Source organism: Agelaius phoeniceus, chromosome 1 (genome assembly GCF_051311805.1).
Source record: "Agelaius phoeniceus isolate bAgePho1 chromosome 1, bAgePho1.hap1, whole genome shotgun sequence".
In the NCBI taxonomy this organism is placed as follows: domain Eukaryota; kingdom Metazoa; phylum Chordata; class Aves; order Passeriformes; family Icteridae; genus Agelaius; species Agelaius phoeniceus.
This window is the reverse complement of record NC_135265.1, coordinates 111,859,767-111,873,723: the sequence shown is the minus strand read 5'-3', so window position 1 is coordinate 111,873,723 and position 13,957 is coordinate 111,859,767. Positions and strand designations below refer to the sequence as shown.

The following is a 13,957-nucleotide window of genomic DNA, read 5'->3' as shown; positions in this document are numbered from 1 at the left end:
TTAAAAAAAATAATTTGTGCAATCAACTGCTTTTGTAAAGGTAAATATGGCCTGAAAAAAATGCTGTTCAATTTTCAAAATTTTCGCACAGCTGAATTCATTTCTCTGCCATGAATGCTCCAATTGTATGTTTCAGGCACTGTCTGTCTCCTGTTTGCAGTTGGAGGAGGGCCTTGGCAACAAAACCAGCACAGTTCTTTGCTAAGGGAATGGCAGACCTCTAATGAATGCAAAGATTTCAGCACCCTTTAGCATGTTAGGTCCATGGATATTAGGCTTTTGAAGCAAGTTTTCCCCAGTTACCAAGCTTTGGCTTACATCACAGAGTGACTTCAGAGCACAAAAATGCATTCCCTTAGCATGAACCTAAACCAGCTAACAAACACACAAGTACCCCCAGTACATTCAGTCCCTAGTATTATAATGGAACCAGCTTATGTGATACCTTCTGAAATCCTTATAGCACAGGCACTGGCTCCTCAGGACTAGCTATTTCACTTTACTAATCTATTCCCATTCATTCTGCCTGTTAATGGGGTTTTAGAGATTCAGTGTTCCTTTTTCTGCTTAAAAGCACGCTGAGAACAGGTGGAGATGTGACACTGAGACAGTTCAGACACAACCCTGAATATTACTGCTGTGATATTTCTGCCACCTTCTTGCCTCTGGGGCAGGTGCTGATTTCAGGACAGTTGCATGCTCAGGTGATTTGCTGCAACTGTACCACAGAAGATTCTTATCTTTGGTTTGTGTCCTGTTCTCCAGCACATGGAGCAACACAGCCAAAAAGCTACAGCCAACTGGAATTGTAGGGCTTGGATCATGTCGTTCCTACTTTTATGTTTTATCAGCGTTTTGTAGTTCTAGAAGAGCAGCCATGGAATTACACTGCTACCTTTTTTTTTTCTGCCTGCTTGGGTTTCTGTTGGAAGCAAGCTGTTCTGCAACAACCAGGTGATGAGTACAGATAAAAGCAGAATTTGGTTCTTTATTTTTATTCTTCTCACCAGAATGCAGTAATGTCAGTGGTGAGCTCTTGTTGCCATTGTCTCTTCTCATCACTTCATTCTTAGGATTTCCCTTGCATATTTGCCTTGAGTCACCTTTTTTTTTACAGTACCTGGGCACAGAGGTTCTTCAAGCCAGAAAACTGATGCTTTATCCTGTTTGAGAATAAAAGAGATCTAAGAACAAGCTATAGAGGCTTGACTCAAACAATAGGCCTGGAAAAGATGATTTAAAAAATCAGATACAACATTAAAAATTAACATCTAAGGTTCCACATTTTCATCTTGTTTTGTCCACACTGTTTCTATTCTCTAAGTCATTTTTTAGCAGGTAGCTCTGTGTGGATAAGGGGTGTGGTGAAGAGGGGAGAGTAAATGAGGTATAAGTAGTTTAATTTCAGTGAGGGGTCTGCTACTGTCTCGTGTTCTCACAAGTAAAGTAGGTAGAGGTAATTAAGATGAAATCATTGTAAAATGGAAACATTTTAAAGAGTTTAAAATATTTCTTCAAAGAGAATGGAAACATTTAAAGTTTTCTGTCAAAGTAGGAAGTTCTATCAACATACGCAGCTACCTCTCTGTCTGAACTCTATTGCTGTTCGATACTTTCATTAAGTAACAGAAGAGAGAACATTGTAAAATTTTCACTATACTTAAGAATTTTGAAGAATAGGTTTATTATTTAAAATATACTTGGAAAAGGGATATAATAGCCAGAAATCAATATGAAAAAATTCAGTAACCAAGGTTTTGCTTAGGGGAAAGAAAATCAACATTTAAAACATAAAATAAGAGACAACAGAGTGCAGGAAAGATACCAGGGGATCAGAGTGTTGACAGCATTGTGGCTGTTATAATAAAGGGAAAAAAGATCTTAAGCTGGAAGTGTCATAAATATGTCAAAGGGTTACATTTACTGCTGTAGCTGATGTACTGATCAGGTATCAAGTGGAATAATGTGTCCTGCCTGCTTTGGCCCCCAGTTTGCAGTCCTCAGAATGACAGTATGAATAACAAGAGGCTTAGAAAAGATGAGCTGTATGAGACAGTCTGAGTAAAGTGGGAGTAAGAGCCTAGTAAAGAGTACCCTTTGAAAGAAAGACAAGATGTGAGTTTTGGCTGCACAAAGAGAAATTTAAGGCATCTGCTATGTCAGTCTTATGTTAATAAGGCCTGCTGGAACAGGTACTAAAGGGGATTGGGCAATCATTTTATCAGTCTTAAGAAATTACTTGATTTCTCTGAGGCAAGATCAACAATCTAGTGTTGAGTATTAATAAACAAACAGTTGCTGACACCTTTTTATGAAAGTTTTGGGTAATGTATTTTCTTTTAATGTGCTGGCATGTTTGCTTTCTGCAAGCAATGGGGCCATTACCTCATGGAAACTTGATCTGCATCCTTAATGTATACTGAACGTGATCTTGCATTAGGTGAACACTCTGGACTAGAAGATCTCTCAAATTACATCCCAGGCCTCATTTTGGAGGGTTAGAGAAACAAGATCAGATGCGTAGTGATCACGTTTCAAGGTCTGACTCTTTCTCTTACACTGACTTATACCAGAAGAGCAAAGTGTGTTGAGTATAATCTAGTGAATTAGTGTCTGGAAGTTCAGGATTGGATTTCTGTGAAGTCTATGCTTTTCCAAGACTACAAGTGTAACTATGAGATTTAGGAAAATCATGGGTTCTGCTCACCTTAACTGAACAATAGTTTTGCTTTCTACTCTGGTAACACAAGGAGTTTACATGATTTTGAAAATTTAGGAGAAGAAACTTTCATTTGCATACTTACTTGGAACTACTTAAGAGACAGTTAATGATGGTCATTGCAATAATGCTCATTGCACATGGACAATTTTATGTATATTGAGTATTTTCTTTGCATGTTTATTATATAGTGTTTTTCCACATAGTATTTTTAGGTTTTTTTCGCTAATATTTAATTCCAAATATTATCTGAATGCAGTTATCAGCTGTGTCTGCTGTAGTTAGATTTTTCAAACCACCAGAGTTTATTAAACTGTGTCCTTGAATATTTGAGGCAGTGAAAACTAATGTTGTCTGGCTTCAATAAAACCATGAGTCAACAGCCCACTGTTCTACAAATAAAATCTTGCAGTCCTCTTCATGTTACTTTGATGGAAGACTGGAGTTGTAATTAAATGTTGTTGAATAGTATGTGAAATAAACCAAATAACTCATTACTCTTACATTATCTGTCACTGCATTCATGTGTCTCATGTTTCAAAGATCCATGGGCCAACTGAATATGTCATTCTGAAAGACAATCTTCATGCATGCATTACCTCTTTTTCCTCGTCCTGTTGTGATTGTAGCTGACAATGTAGCATTTCATGAGTTCTGTAATCATTATCTTCCTTCCACGTAACACATGCTAATCAACCAACAACTTAATGCAATCATATCACAGAGATGCTGCATTTGATGTAACTTGCTGCAGGACTTTTTTCCCAATGATGGGAAATTGTACATGGTTTTGAGTGCAGTGTTACACCCATTAATTTATAAAGGTTCATTAGATCACTTTTGGGACAGATATGCTCAATATAAAGAGTTGTATGCCTTGTTGAATCTCATAAAAGTGCAAATACCAACTGCATAGTTTCATTTTATTGCTTTATCAAGAGATATTAGCATTCTGAGGTGCTTTTTGGATTTTTATGTGTAGAATATGCATGTATACATATGTATTTTTGTTTATTCATCTGTGTTTTAATAGAAGACTAATTGCAAAGATGTAGCTGTGATTTGAATGTGTAATGTTTGTCATAAATCTACAGGAACCCTTATTCTAAGGGTTGTTTTATAGAGGTAGGAATCTTTCTGTGAAGTAGCCCCTCTCTTGTGCATCAGGATGTTAGATAACACAAGGGTTCAGTGTATGTGCTACAGAACCACTGTTCTTCAGCTCTTATGGAAACTACAACATGCTTTTAATCTGTCTTCCCTTTTGGGCTTGGAGTGGTTTCCCCACTTTGGGTTCCCCAGGTATTTAGGTACACCTTCTGGCAGAGCTCCAGCTGGATGGGTACTTGGTCTACTGTTAGATCTTTAAAGGGCTGCTGGCACATACATGTTTGTACATGCACAGAAATAGGTGTAGCACAAAATCCTGCTGTTGTTTCCTTTTACAGACTGTGGAAGTCCAGTCTGCACAAAAAAAAAAAAAAACCAAAACATAGAAATCAACTTTCTTGCTATGTTAGAGCTTCCTTGAATAGCAAGTTAAGGATCAGTTGTGCAGTTCCTTGAGAGTGTGCACGTCTTGGTTTTGGCAGGATTTATATTTTCACCATTCTGGCCCAGCCTCTACCTTTGTCCCTTTACAGCAGCACATATGCAGCTCTCTTCTATTACCCCTTGCTCAATATCATGTTTCTATGTTCTTATTAATTATTTTGGCTTTGTTGTTAAGTGCTTGAACATGTCCCATGTAAGCTTCTCCTTAAGAGAAATTAGGCAGCATCCTTAATATAACTACTATGAGTTGAAAACTGGTTGCTGACTTCCAGTCCCACTGACTGTCCGCCTCTCCATGGTCTGGATAAGCACTTGGTTTTGAGCCTATGTTGAGAAGGAGGAAACCTGCTGAGGTCCCTTCTGACCTGAATGATCCTGTGATCCAAACCCATGGTTCTGTGACCTTGAGGCTGTGGCACTGCTCTGCAAGCAAGGGGATGTGCCACTGGCAGGCATGAGTCCCTAAGAGTGGCCTGTCCTGACCCACAGCTCTACGTGCCCGTGACCTCATGGACATGGGTCCATACATACTTCATTAAGGGAAAGGATGTAGCACAGGACTCAATGTGTGTCAGGATTCCTGAAAATGAGGAAGTGAATGATAAACACACCTTTGCAACAAAACATCCCCAGGACAGCATTTTGAGTCATAACAACTTCCTGATGACTTCGCAATACCAATCAGAATTGTGGAATTGCACAAACCATGATGTTCTATTATTTGCTATGAATAATATCAGGTGGAAGGAAAATCTAACTATATTTTCTGGCTGTAGTGTGCACAGGCTAATGGAAATGAAGGGGGCAAAGTGAGAGGGGAGAGAGGAGCTCAGGAGCCCAACTCGGGCAGCCTCTTCCTTCACAGTGCAGCTGCATCCAGCCCTAGTTCAGGCTTATAACTCCTGGAGTTAGGTATTGGTGATCTAATAAAAAAACAAAACCAAAAAACAGCAAAACAAAACAAAACAAAACCACCAAAACAAAAAACCCCCATATATATATATATGTGGGTAGGGGAAAATGCAGAATACACCAAATTATTGTAGAAGAGACAGAAAACCCAAGCCATTATTTATGAATAATTAACTAACTGATGATATAATGTAAAGCAAGTCTATTATTAGAAGTAACAGAAGTATCAGCACTTAAAGTGCTGAACATATTTGGCATCCACAGTGTTGTGGAGCTCTGTTATTTGTAGCATGCTTCTCTTTCTTCCCTGTGTGAAGCTTTTGTTAAGATCCAAGACTGTGTTCCATAATAACTACAAACCTGTAGAAACATATATAAAGTAGAGTTAAACTCCACATGTTTAACGTATTCTAGGAATCAGAAGGATTGATGGAAAATTGTTAACAGATGTGCCAGTATTTCAGTATTTTCTTTAATTTTTGTGTGGTTCCTGAAGTGTAAAGTTTCACAGGAGCCAAGTTCATATTGCATAAGACATTGCCCAGAAGGGTGATTTCCCACTGAGCTCTCTTCAATATCGACTGGTCCATACCCTGGACTGAGAGTCTCATCTTCCAGTTTTCAAAACCACAAAACCCCCTTACCTTGTGCAAAAGAGAGTTCATTGTCATGCCTCCCATCCCTTTGTCTGTCATTTACAAAACACAGGTGTTGTGAATGTAAATGACTGAGTGGCATGATACCTGGGACAAGATGATTTAAGTACAGGAAAGGAATAATCTGTTAGTATAAAGAGCAGCTGAAGTTGAAATAATGATATAATGTAGTTATGCAACTACGTTTCTTGCAGCTTGCTTTCTCCCCTGACTCTGAAGTGTGTGTAGATGTGCTTTATGTTTTTCTCTTAATCACAGTCATTCCAAAATTTTATTCTTGTGATGCCTCCACAATGCAAAGCTGGAAAGGGCTGGGGAGTCCAGTGAAGATCCAGTGTCTGCTCTCATTAATGGTTAGCTCACTCCCTGTTTGGGTTTTGTTTGTTTATTTCTCCAAAGTCTCTCCAAGGCAATAGCTAGGCTTTTGGTTTGGAAATAGTCAGTTCTGGAGGTAGCGCACATAATTTTTTGGTTTCACCATCCTTCAGCACTCTTCCAACATGGGCATTTGGGTTTTTGAACACGCACAGCAGACACTGTGGGCTCACTTTCATACTCTGAAAATGCCATATTGCTGGGTTACAGTGTAGTCTCCAGATTATTTCAGATACTTTGAACCTAAATATATTGAATGCTAATGATGTGTTGGGTGTGTGGGGCCAGATGATGAGGCCAAACACCTCTCCAGCAGATGCTGTGCTGTGCTGATGTGACCAGTTTGCAATAATGGGAAGTATTTCTAAGCTGTGTGGATGTGAGCCAGAAGGTACCATTTGTCTTGTATTTAGCAGAGCAGACCTTGAACACTGTGAGTGCTTTAGCCCCTTGGTTTTGGCTCTGCTCTGTCACTGCAGAACAGTTGTCTTTCCACTGTGTAGCCAAACCTTTGCTTTTGCTCATTTTTCTTTCTTCTGTTTTCCTGTTACTTTTCTTAATTGTTTATCCCTTCCCCCACCTCATCCCCCTCCCCCTCCTTAATCTTGTTTCCTTTCCCCTTTAACACAGGTGACCAGCAGAAACTTCATCCTGTGCTGGATCCCCTGGATGGAAATTAAGATGCAGGAATACAAAGTAAAAGCACATTTCATGTGTGCTGCCCGAGTCACCATGTATGTGTGCATGTGTCTGGTGTCTGTATTCTCATTTCTAGCTCTTCTAGAAGCCATTAACACTGAGAGAGAAAGCAGATGACTTTCAAGGAGATATCAGCTATTAAATAAAACCAGAAGAAGCATTTTTAATTTTGGGAGTAAGATGAAATCAATACCATTTTTCCTATTCCCTTACTACTGCCATTCCTTCCCAACTGTTACAACTTCTTTAAAAATAATTGAGAGAAGATTTCTGATTATTCCAAGCCCTTCTTCTCTGTATAAGGACAATCAATCCCCTTTCCAGGGCAGAAACTGTTTGCAGGGGAGTGCTTCGTACTTGTATAAGCCTTGCACTTAAAAACCTCCAACAGGCTTATCCTCTCCACTTTTGTCTTTTAGTATAAGTGCCCTGAAAATGACAGAATTGCACAATAGCAAATGGCAGTGCTTTTTTTCTGTCGGGTTCAATGGACTCTTGCATTCATGTTCATTGGTCATAATGTGAGCATATTACTCAGTACTTTGCTTTTCTGAGCAGCCATGAACATTAAACTCCTGAGGATTTCATGGCCTTGAGGTTAGTAGCTTCTTGGGAGCAGAACAAAGCAGAGTATTAAATGGTATAGCAGACTTTATTTGTCAAGTTTTATTTTTTGCCGTGACTGAAAACTATTTTTCCATGGGTGTTTCCTTTGGTCTGGCTAAAACAAATTATTGTGGAGGGAAGTGCAAATTTCCATTCTTCTGCACATCTGCTGAATGTTCCTTCCCTGCCCAGAGGACCAACAGTTCAGCCACAAATGCAGGAATTAACAGGATGAAGTGTGGTGTGTCTTGAAATGTCTTTAGGTGACAAAAGCTGTCAGTAATTCTCCTTTTTTAAACTTTTTCCAGTAAGGTCTGTTTTGATTTTTGGTGCTTGTCTTTGGAAACTGTGAGGCAAACAAAAAGCTGACTGTGTCTCTTTTTTGTGTCTGTTATGTAGAGATATGTTGGAAAGCTACCTGATCTCTTACATTTCCCAGTAAAGAAAATACAAAAATTATATAATATCTATATAGTCTCTTTTATTTTCTCTATAAGAAAACAATTTCAAAGAAATGAGACTGATTTTCCCTTTTTTTTCTTCTAAGAGCAAGCAGTAGTTCTGAACAGCCAGTGAATATTTTGGATAGAAAGCCTCATTTTACTGTTGTTGTTTAACTAGCATGTTCTGATTTTATTAATGACTTTGACTTGGGGGTGAGGGGGGAAAGAGAATGCCAAAGTAGAAGCAAGGGTAAAACTCCCCTATTTTGACCTTTGCACATTCTTATCCAGGTATGGCTGAATTAATTGAATCTGCTGGTCAGCAAATTGTCCCATATGTCACATAGTCTTTGAATACCAGCTGGGGTAAGGAAATGGGCAGTAGCCACAGTGAAACTTTGAGCAGACTCCTGATTACCTGGAACCTCAAAAGTGCTCATGGATCCTTTGAATTTTCTTCATTCTCAGAGGATTTCCATAGTTCTCATGTGAATTAAGTGGTAGCTGACTGGTCTGTTGGGACAAGTATTTTATAGCTTGGTATTCTTTTTAATTTTGGCATAAACGTAAGCAAAGCCCACAGGTTTTGATAATTCACATGCAAGCTGGACTATCAAAACTTCAAACAGTTGTAATAATCAGTGTTTGAAAGATAAATACAGCATCTGGGCCTGCAAATACATACAGAATAATGAAAAGTAAAGTTTTACCTGTGAATTAATTTTTTTCTGAAGTAATGTATTTAAGAATTCTAATATATATTCTGGTGGAAAATCTGTTGATGACAAAATTGCATTGTGTATTAAGTAATATGGGTGGCGGCAACAGAGAAAAATTATACATCAGAGTGAACATACATACAGTGAACATACATACATACATACATAGAGCATTTTTAGAAAAAATTAAAATCAGTGATGTACACTACATTAAACTGAAAATTTTATTCCCTTTGGAAATTTAGGCAGTCTGGTCTGACCAGTTACTGCTAGATGATTTTTTTGATATTTGTCAGTATGTATTTACAGGGAATAGCTGTGTTAGAATAATTTTATTAGATGGTAGGTTTATGATCTGTGATTTAAACTTGAACACACAAAATTACTATGTGAATGCTTTGTTTTGTCCAGAAGGTAATTAAGACATATGCTTTGTATTCAGATAGAAAAAAGTAATGTATGGAAGAGTTCCTAAGCATTTCATATGTAGGTACATGAGTTTAAGACAAGTGCCCAAGTTGCTTTGATAATTAATGACTTGGAACAGGTACTTCCAGAATGCAGTCTCCTCCAAAGAGTGGTTGGCTTACAGAGGTTCATAAATTAACTATATATATGGAGAGACAATTAACTGTTAGCTGAAGTTATGTGAAAGGAGACTCTTTGTCATCAGCTCTTCTGCAAGTGAACAGCTTTGTCAAACTGTGGTCTAACACATCCCATCTCACTCCCATTTTCTGCACATGATGTTTGGACAGTGCTATATATAGATACATCTGAATCTTTGTGAGTCATATGCATCATCCTAGCAATGTTAAGCCATATATGCGCTTTCAAAGTCCAAGAATTTCTGAAATAATTACATGTACCACCCCAATGACGGATAACTTCTTCCAATGTCTACCTGCCAGGGCTCAAGTACATGGTTTCGAGTGATATTATCAATTAAGATTGTTCTTCCTAAGATTATTCTGTGTTCTGCAGTCTCAAGGCAGGATAAAACTTGATACTGTCCTCTGAGGAAAAATGAGACAACAGCAATTCAGGGTGGCCTTGGATTTCTGAAATGTTTTGTTTAAAAAAGATATAGATATGTACTTACTAGAATTTATAAAACACATGTGTTTTCAAGTCTGTCCAATAGAGAAATGTTATTGTGGTAATGAACTGCACTATTTTAGAGCTCATTTTTATAGTAATATTGCCTTACATGAATTAGCATAGTGCAAATGCAACTGTGTTACTATGACAAAAGCTGTGTATCTCTGCAAGATAATATTCCACCTACAAACACATTCCATGTTCACTATCTATCCTAAATACTAGCAATGAACTGGTGCTCAGACTGTGCATTACTGGTAGTGGAAATAAAGGTGTTAAATCCAAAATACTGTAGAAATGCAGAATTTTATAGGGTTGTAAAATTAATAAGAATTTTAAAGTAAAATGTCACTGCAGAGCTGTTTGCCATTTCACAAGCCTAAACCTTTGTGTTAATACATAGAGTTGCTAACATGGTAATTGTAAACCAGGCCAGTGCTTTTAAATGAAATAAAACCTGTACAAATCAGAGTAAAATAAATTTACACCAGTCTCACTGAGTGCTCTTAGATGCTGAAGGACATGTAAAAATAGCCATTGTTCAGTGCTTTGTTTAACATGCTTGCTTTTTCCTCACAGTACAGTGCTGTGGATACAAATCCTTTATCTGTGTATATTATGCAGCCCATCTGGAATAAAATTATTAAGGTAAGAATTTCATTTAATAAAAACATAACATGTTAATGTAAGAATTTGTTTTAAGTATAGTGTGTACTTTCATTTAAAAATACATATTAATCAATAAAGCTGAAATTAAGACATCTGATAAAAGAAAAATGTTGCAGGATATTTAGCCATGTTTAAGGGGTGAGTGTGTTGTTGTGAGATTTTTCTTTAGAAAGAAAGGGCTGGTTTCTTTTTTTCTGATTGCTGTAGAAAAGGCATCCATTTCTTTTCTATATCTTTCGTTATTGCATCTTTCATTAAACAGCTTTGAAGACACGGATGGTTTTACTTAGTACAGATTATTTTTGTGCAGCATATGCTGCCTAACAACAGCATGGCTCTCTCTCTGTGCTGTGCATATGATTTTATGCAAGCACTGTCTCATTTTCTCCCAAGGGGACTTGCTTGAGACAGCCGGGCGTTCCTCGCAGAAGCTGAAAATGAGAGTGGTTACCATGATCACCATAACGATTGGAAGATGCCATCTCTTGAATGTATTGCAATCTGCAGTTTTTAAAAATAAACCACTCACAGCCAGTTATGCTGTTGTTGGCAAAAAAAAAAAAAAAAAGCAAGTTGTATCTCAAATAAATATGAACTTTATTGATCTCCAAGGAAGTACTGACTTCTGCATCTGCCTCATTACAGGAAATGTTTAGATTGGAGCAGACTTAAAAAGAAACCTTTGTACAAACAAAAAAAGGATGTATGTGGTCAGAGCGTTGTTGGATCTGCCATCTTTGGATTCTGTAATTCAGGTGTTGATTATTCTTGATATAGCAGGAAAATCATAATCCCTAATTCATAACCTCAAAGTAATTTCATGGAAAGTGTTCATATGACCCAACTGAAGAATTAAAATACAACTTGACCATGCGATGAGAAAAAAGAAATTCAAAGATTTGACACTGACTTCAGTAATTCAATTCAGAGACTTTGTTTTTATTCCCATAATAATATTGAGGAAAACAATGAGGCAGAAAAGCCCCTCCAGCACTCTGGCGTGGGAGATGAGTAGAGGCTTTACTGTGCACTTGCCCTTTGGTTTAGGAGATGGGTGGGTATTCATCTGCCATCAGACTGAAGGGGGAGTGTTGTCAATGCAAAACTTCCTTTGTAGGTAATTTATCCTAATAGTTGCAGCATTTTACCAGAAGAAGAACAACATTATTGAATGTTCCCATATAGCTTAGACACACTATAATTGTTTGTAAAATATCAGTAGGAATGCAAGTTACTATAATGGTTTTGTTCCTGAACAATGCATTGCAATAGGGAAATTGGGATAATTTTCAAAGAATTGTTGAAGAATGTTTTGCATCTATGTTCATTCAGAATTGGGCAGTACAAGTGTGCATCTTGATGACTGGGAGAAGTTCCTTCACTCAGTTTAGACATCCTGATGCATCCCTTCTCAGATATGAATTAATTATTTTTTAGTTTCTAAACTGGTGACAATAAAAATTCCACGTGGACTATTTTTACTAGATTCTAGAAGAGTTTAAAAAAAAAGCAACCTTAAATTCACTGAGCCAAGTAAAAAGAAAAAACAACTCATGAGAACAATGGCTTGAGTTTCTGGTCTTGCCTTTCATATGCCTGTTTAATCCTAATGGCAACACAAGTTTCTCTGTATTCCACAACCCGAATTAATTGGAAGATGTGTTTCCTATGTTATAAGTCATTACCATTCATTGTAAAATGTACTTCCTGTGTTATGAGAAATTAAGAAGAACTTGACATTAAAAATGTGTGCATTTGTGAGCTGAAAACATATTGTTATAACCCAGCTCATTTATCTCTGGTGGGGATGCAGGACAATGAGGGGAAAAGGAGGAAATCCCACTGGAATACACAGGTGTATGCTGGTATCACTGAAATAAATTTAACTCCCCTCTGTTGCCTTTATGAACTTTGATTTTATCAGCAGAATTGAGCAAGAGTAGCATTTTAGTGGTCTCAAGTGACCTAGTGAAATTTGAACAGAGCTTTATAGAAATGTGTTTTTTACCATTTATTATCCAAATAATTGCTGTATTAAAGCATTTGCTGTTTGTATTAAGGCTTTTAGAATGAATGGCTAGACCCAGAGAAACAGAAATCAGTTAATACTTCATGGAACTAAGAGTTTTTTAAAAGGTTCAAGCACACAAGGGTTTTGCCAGAGAGCAGATGTGATTTGCCCCATGGCACCTCCAGATGTATTAATCATGTAGCACATTGATGTATTAGACCTCTACTGTCTGTTAATTAGACAGTAAAGATTGCAGCTCATCCTTCCATAGCATACTAATAAATTCAGGCTCTATTTTTCCAAGGTGTGTAAGAAGTTAATCTTGAACACCCTGTGATTTTCTAATTATGAAATAGGGTGATGATAGTGTAATGCCAACTAAAAAGATAAGGAGCATTAAATATAACAAAAGGGATTTTGCAAGTGGAATACTTTCAAAATACCTAGACAGCTTAGGTTCAGTAAGGATCAAAAGAACATGCTTAAGGGTTTAACTGCAGGAGAGTCTGTTTTCCTGAGGACAGAACTCCTGCAACTCTTTTTCATGGTGTGTCTGTTAGCCAAAGGGATTGCAACTGTAACAAGTTGAAAAACCTTTGAAAGTTTCCTTCTTAAATTACACAGTTAGCAAGAAAGTGGGTTAAAATAATTTCTTCATGTTCACACATGGAAGCATGAATTATTTTCTGTAATAACTTAAACATGACATTGTGACTTTTTAGAATGATGAGCCTAATTAGAAAGCAGACATTTGTGGTGCCCCACTTGATTTGATTGTCAACAATCCTTATGAATCATCCAGGAAAAGGCAGTCAGTTTATCCATGTATATCCATGTAAACATTTCATCCATAGTGTCTTAGAGCATTCTTTTGATCTGTGATTTAGATTAAAAGAGACAAATCTAGATTTTTTTTTTTCAGTGTCTGTGCTTCTTATTTCATGGAAGGTCAGAGATAGCAGATAAATCCCAGCAGGAGATCCATCTTCTGCATCCTGAGGTAGCAAAGGTGGGAGATGTGCAGCTGTTGCTGCACGCTGAGCATGCAGTCAGTGTAAGAAAGGGAGACCATGCGGCGAAGGGTTCCTCCTTAGATGATCTCCAAAAGGAATTTCAGGGGACATTTGCTGTCCCTTTTCTTAGAGGTTTAGATTTGCCCTTTTGAACGCTCAGAATGATAGATATGTTACATTTTAAAAATTGTTGCTATATGCATTCCATGGTGCATTTTAAATACCATGAAAGCTGACATGCAGTGTTTTAAAATCAGTGATAAAGTCCTGCTGATAAGGAAACAAATATCAGATATAATAGTTTTCCCAATGTCATTACAGAAAACATCTAAGAAACATAATGGAAAAGTGTTCAGGAACTCTAACCTGGTTTTTGGAAGTATACACTTAGTCTGTACACTATTGGTTTTCACAATTTCTCCTGAATATTACAAATTGTTCTACAGTTGAAAAAGATAACCCAGTCAGGATATTAAAGCA

At 37.4% G+C, this 13,957-nt stretch overlaps 1 protein-coding gene across 1 annotated transcript in view; it reads left to right on the top strand.

The window, feature by feature from the left end:
* LOC129123447 (ethanolaminephosphotransferase 1-like) overlaps nt 1–13,957 on the top strand; it is a 57,934-nt gene that overhangs the window by 2,625 nt on the left and 41,352 nt on the right. Inside the window, exon 2 of the mRNA XM_054637800.2 lies at nt 10,364–10,432. Coding sequence (XP_054493775.1) covers nt 10,364–10,432 — 69 coding nt within the window. The remainder of the gene's footprint in view (nt 1–10,363; nt 10,433–13,957) is intronic.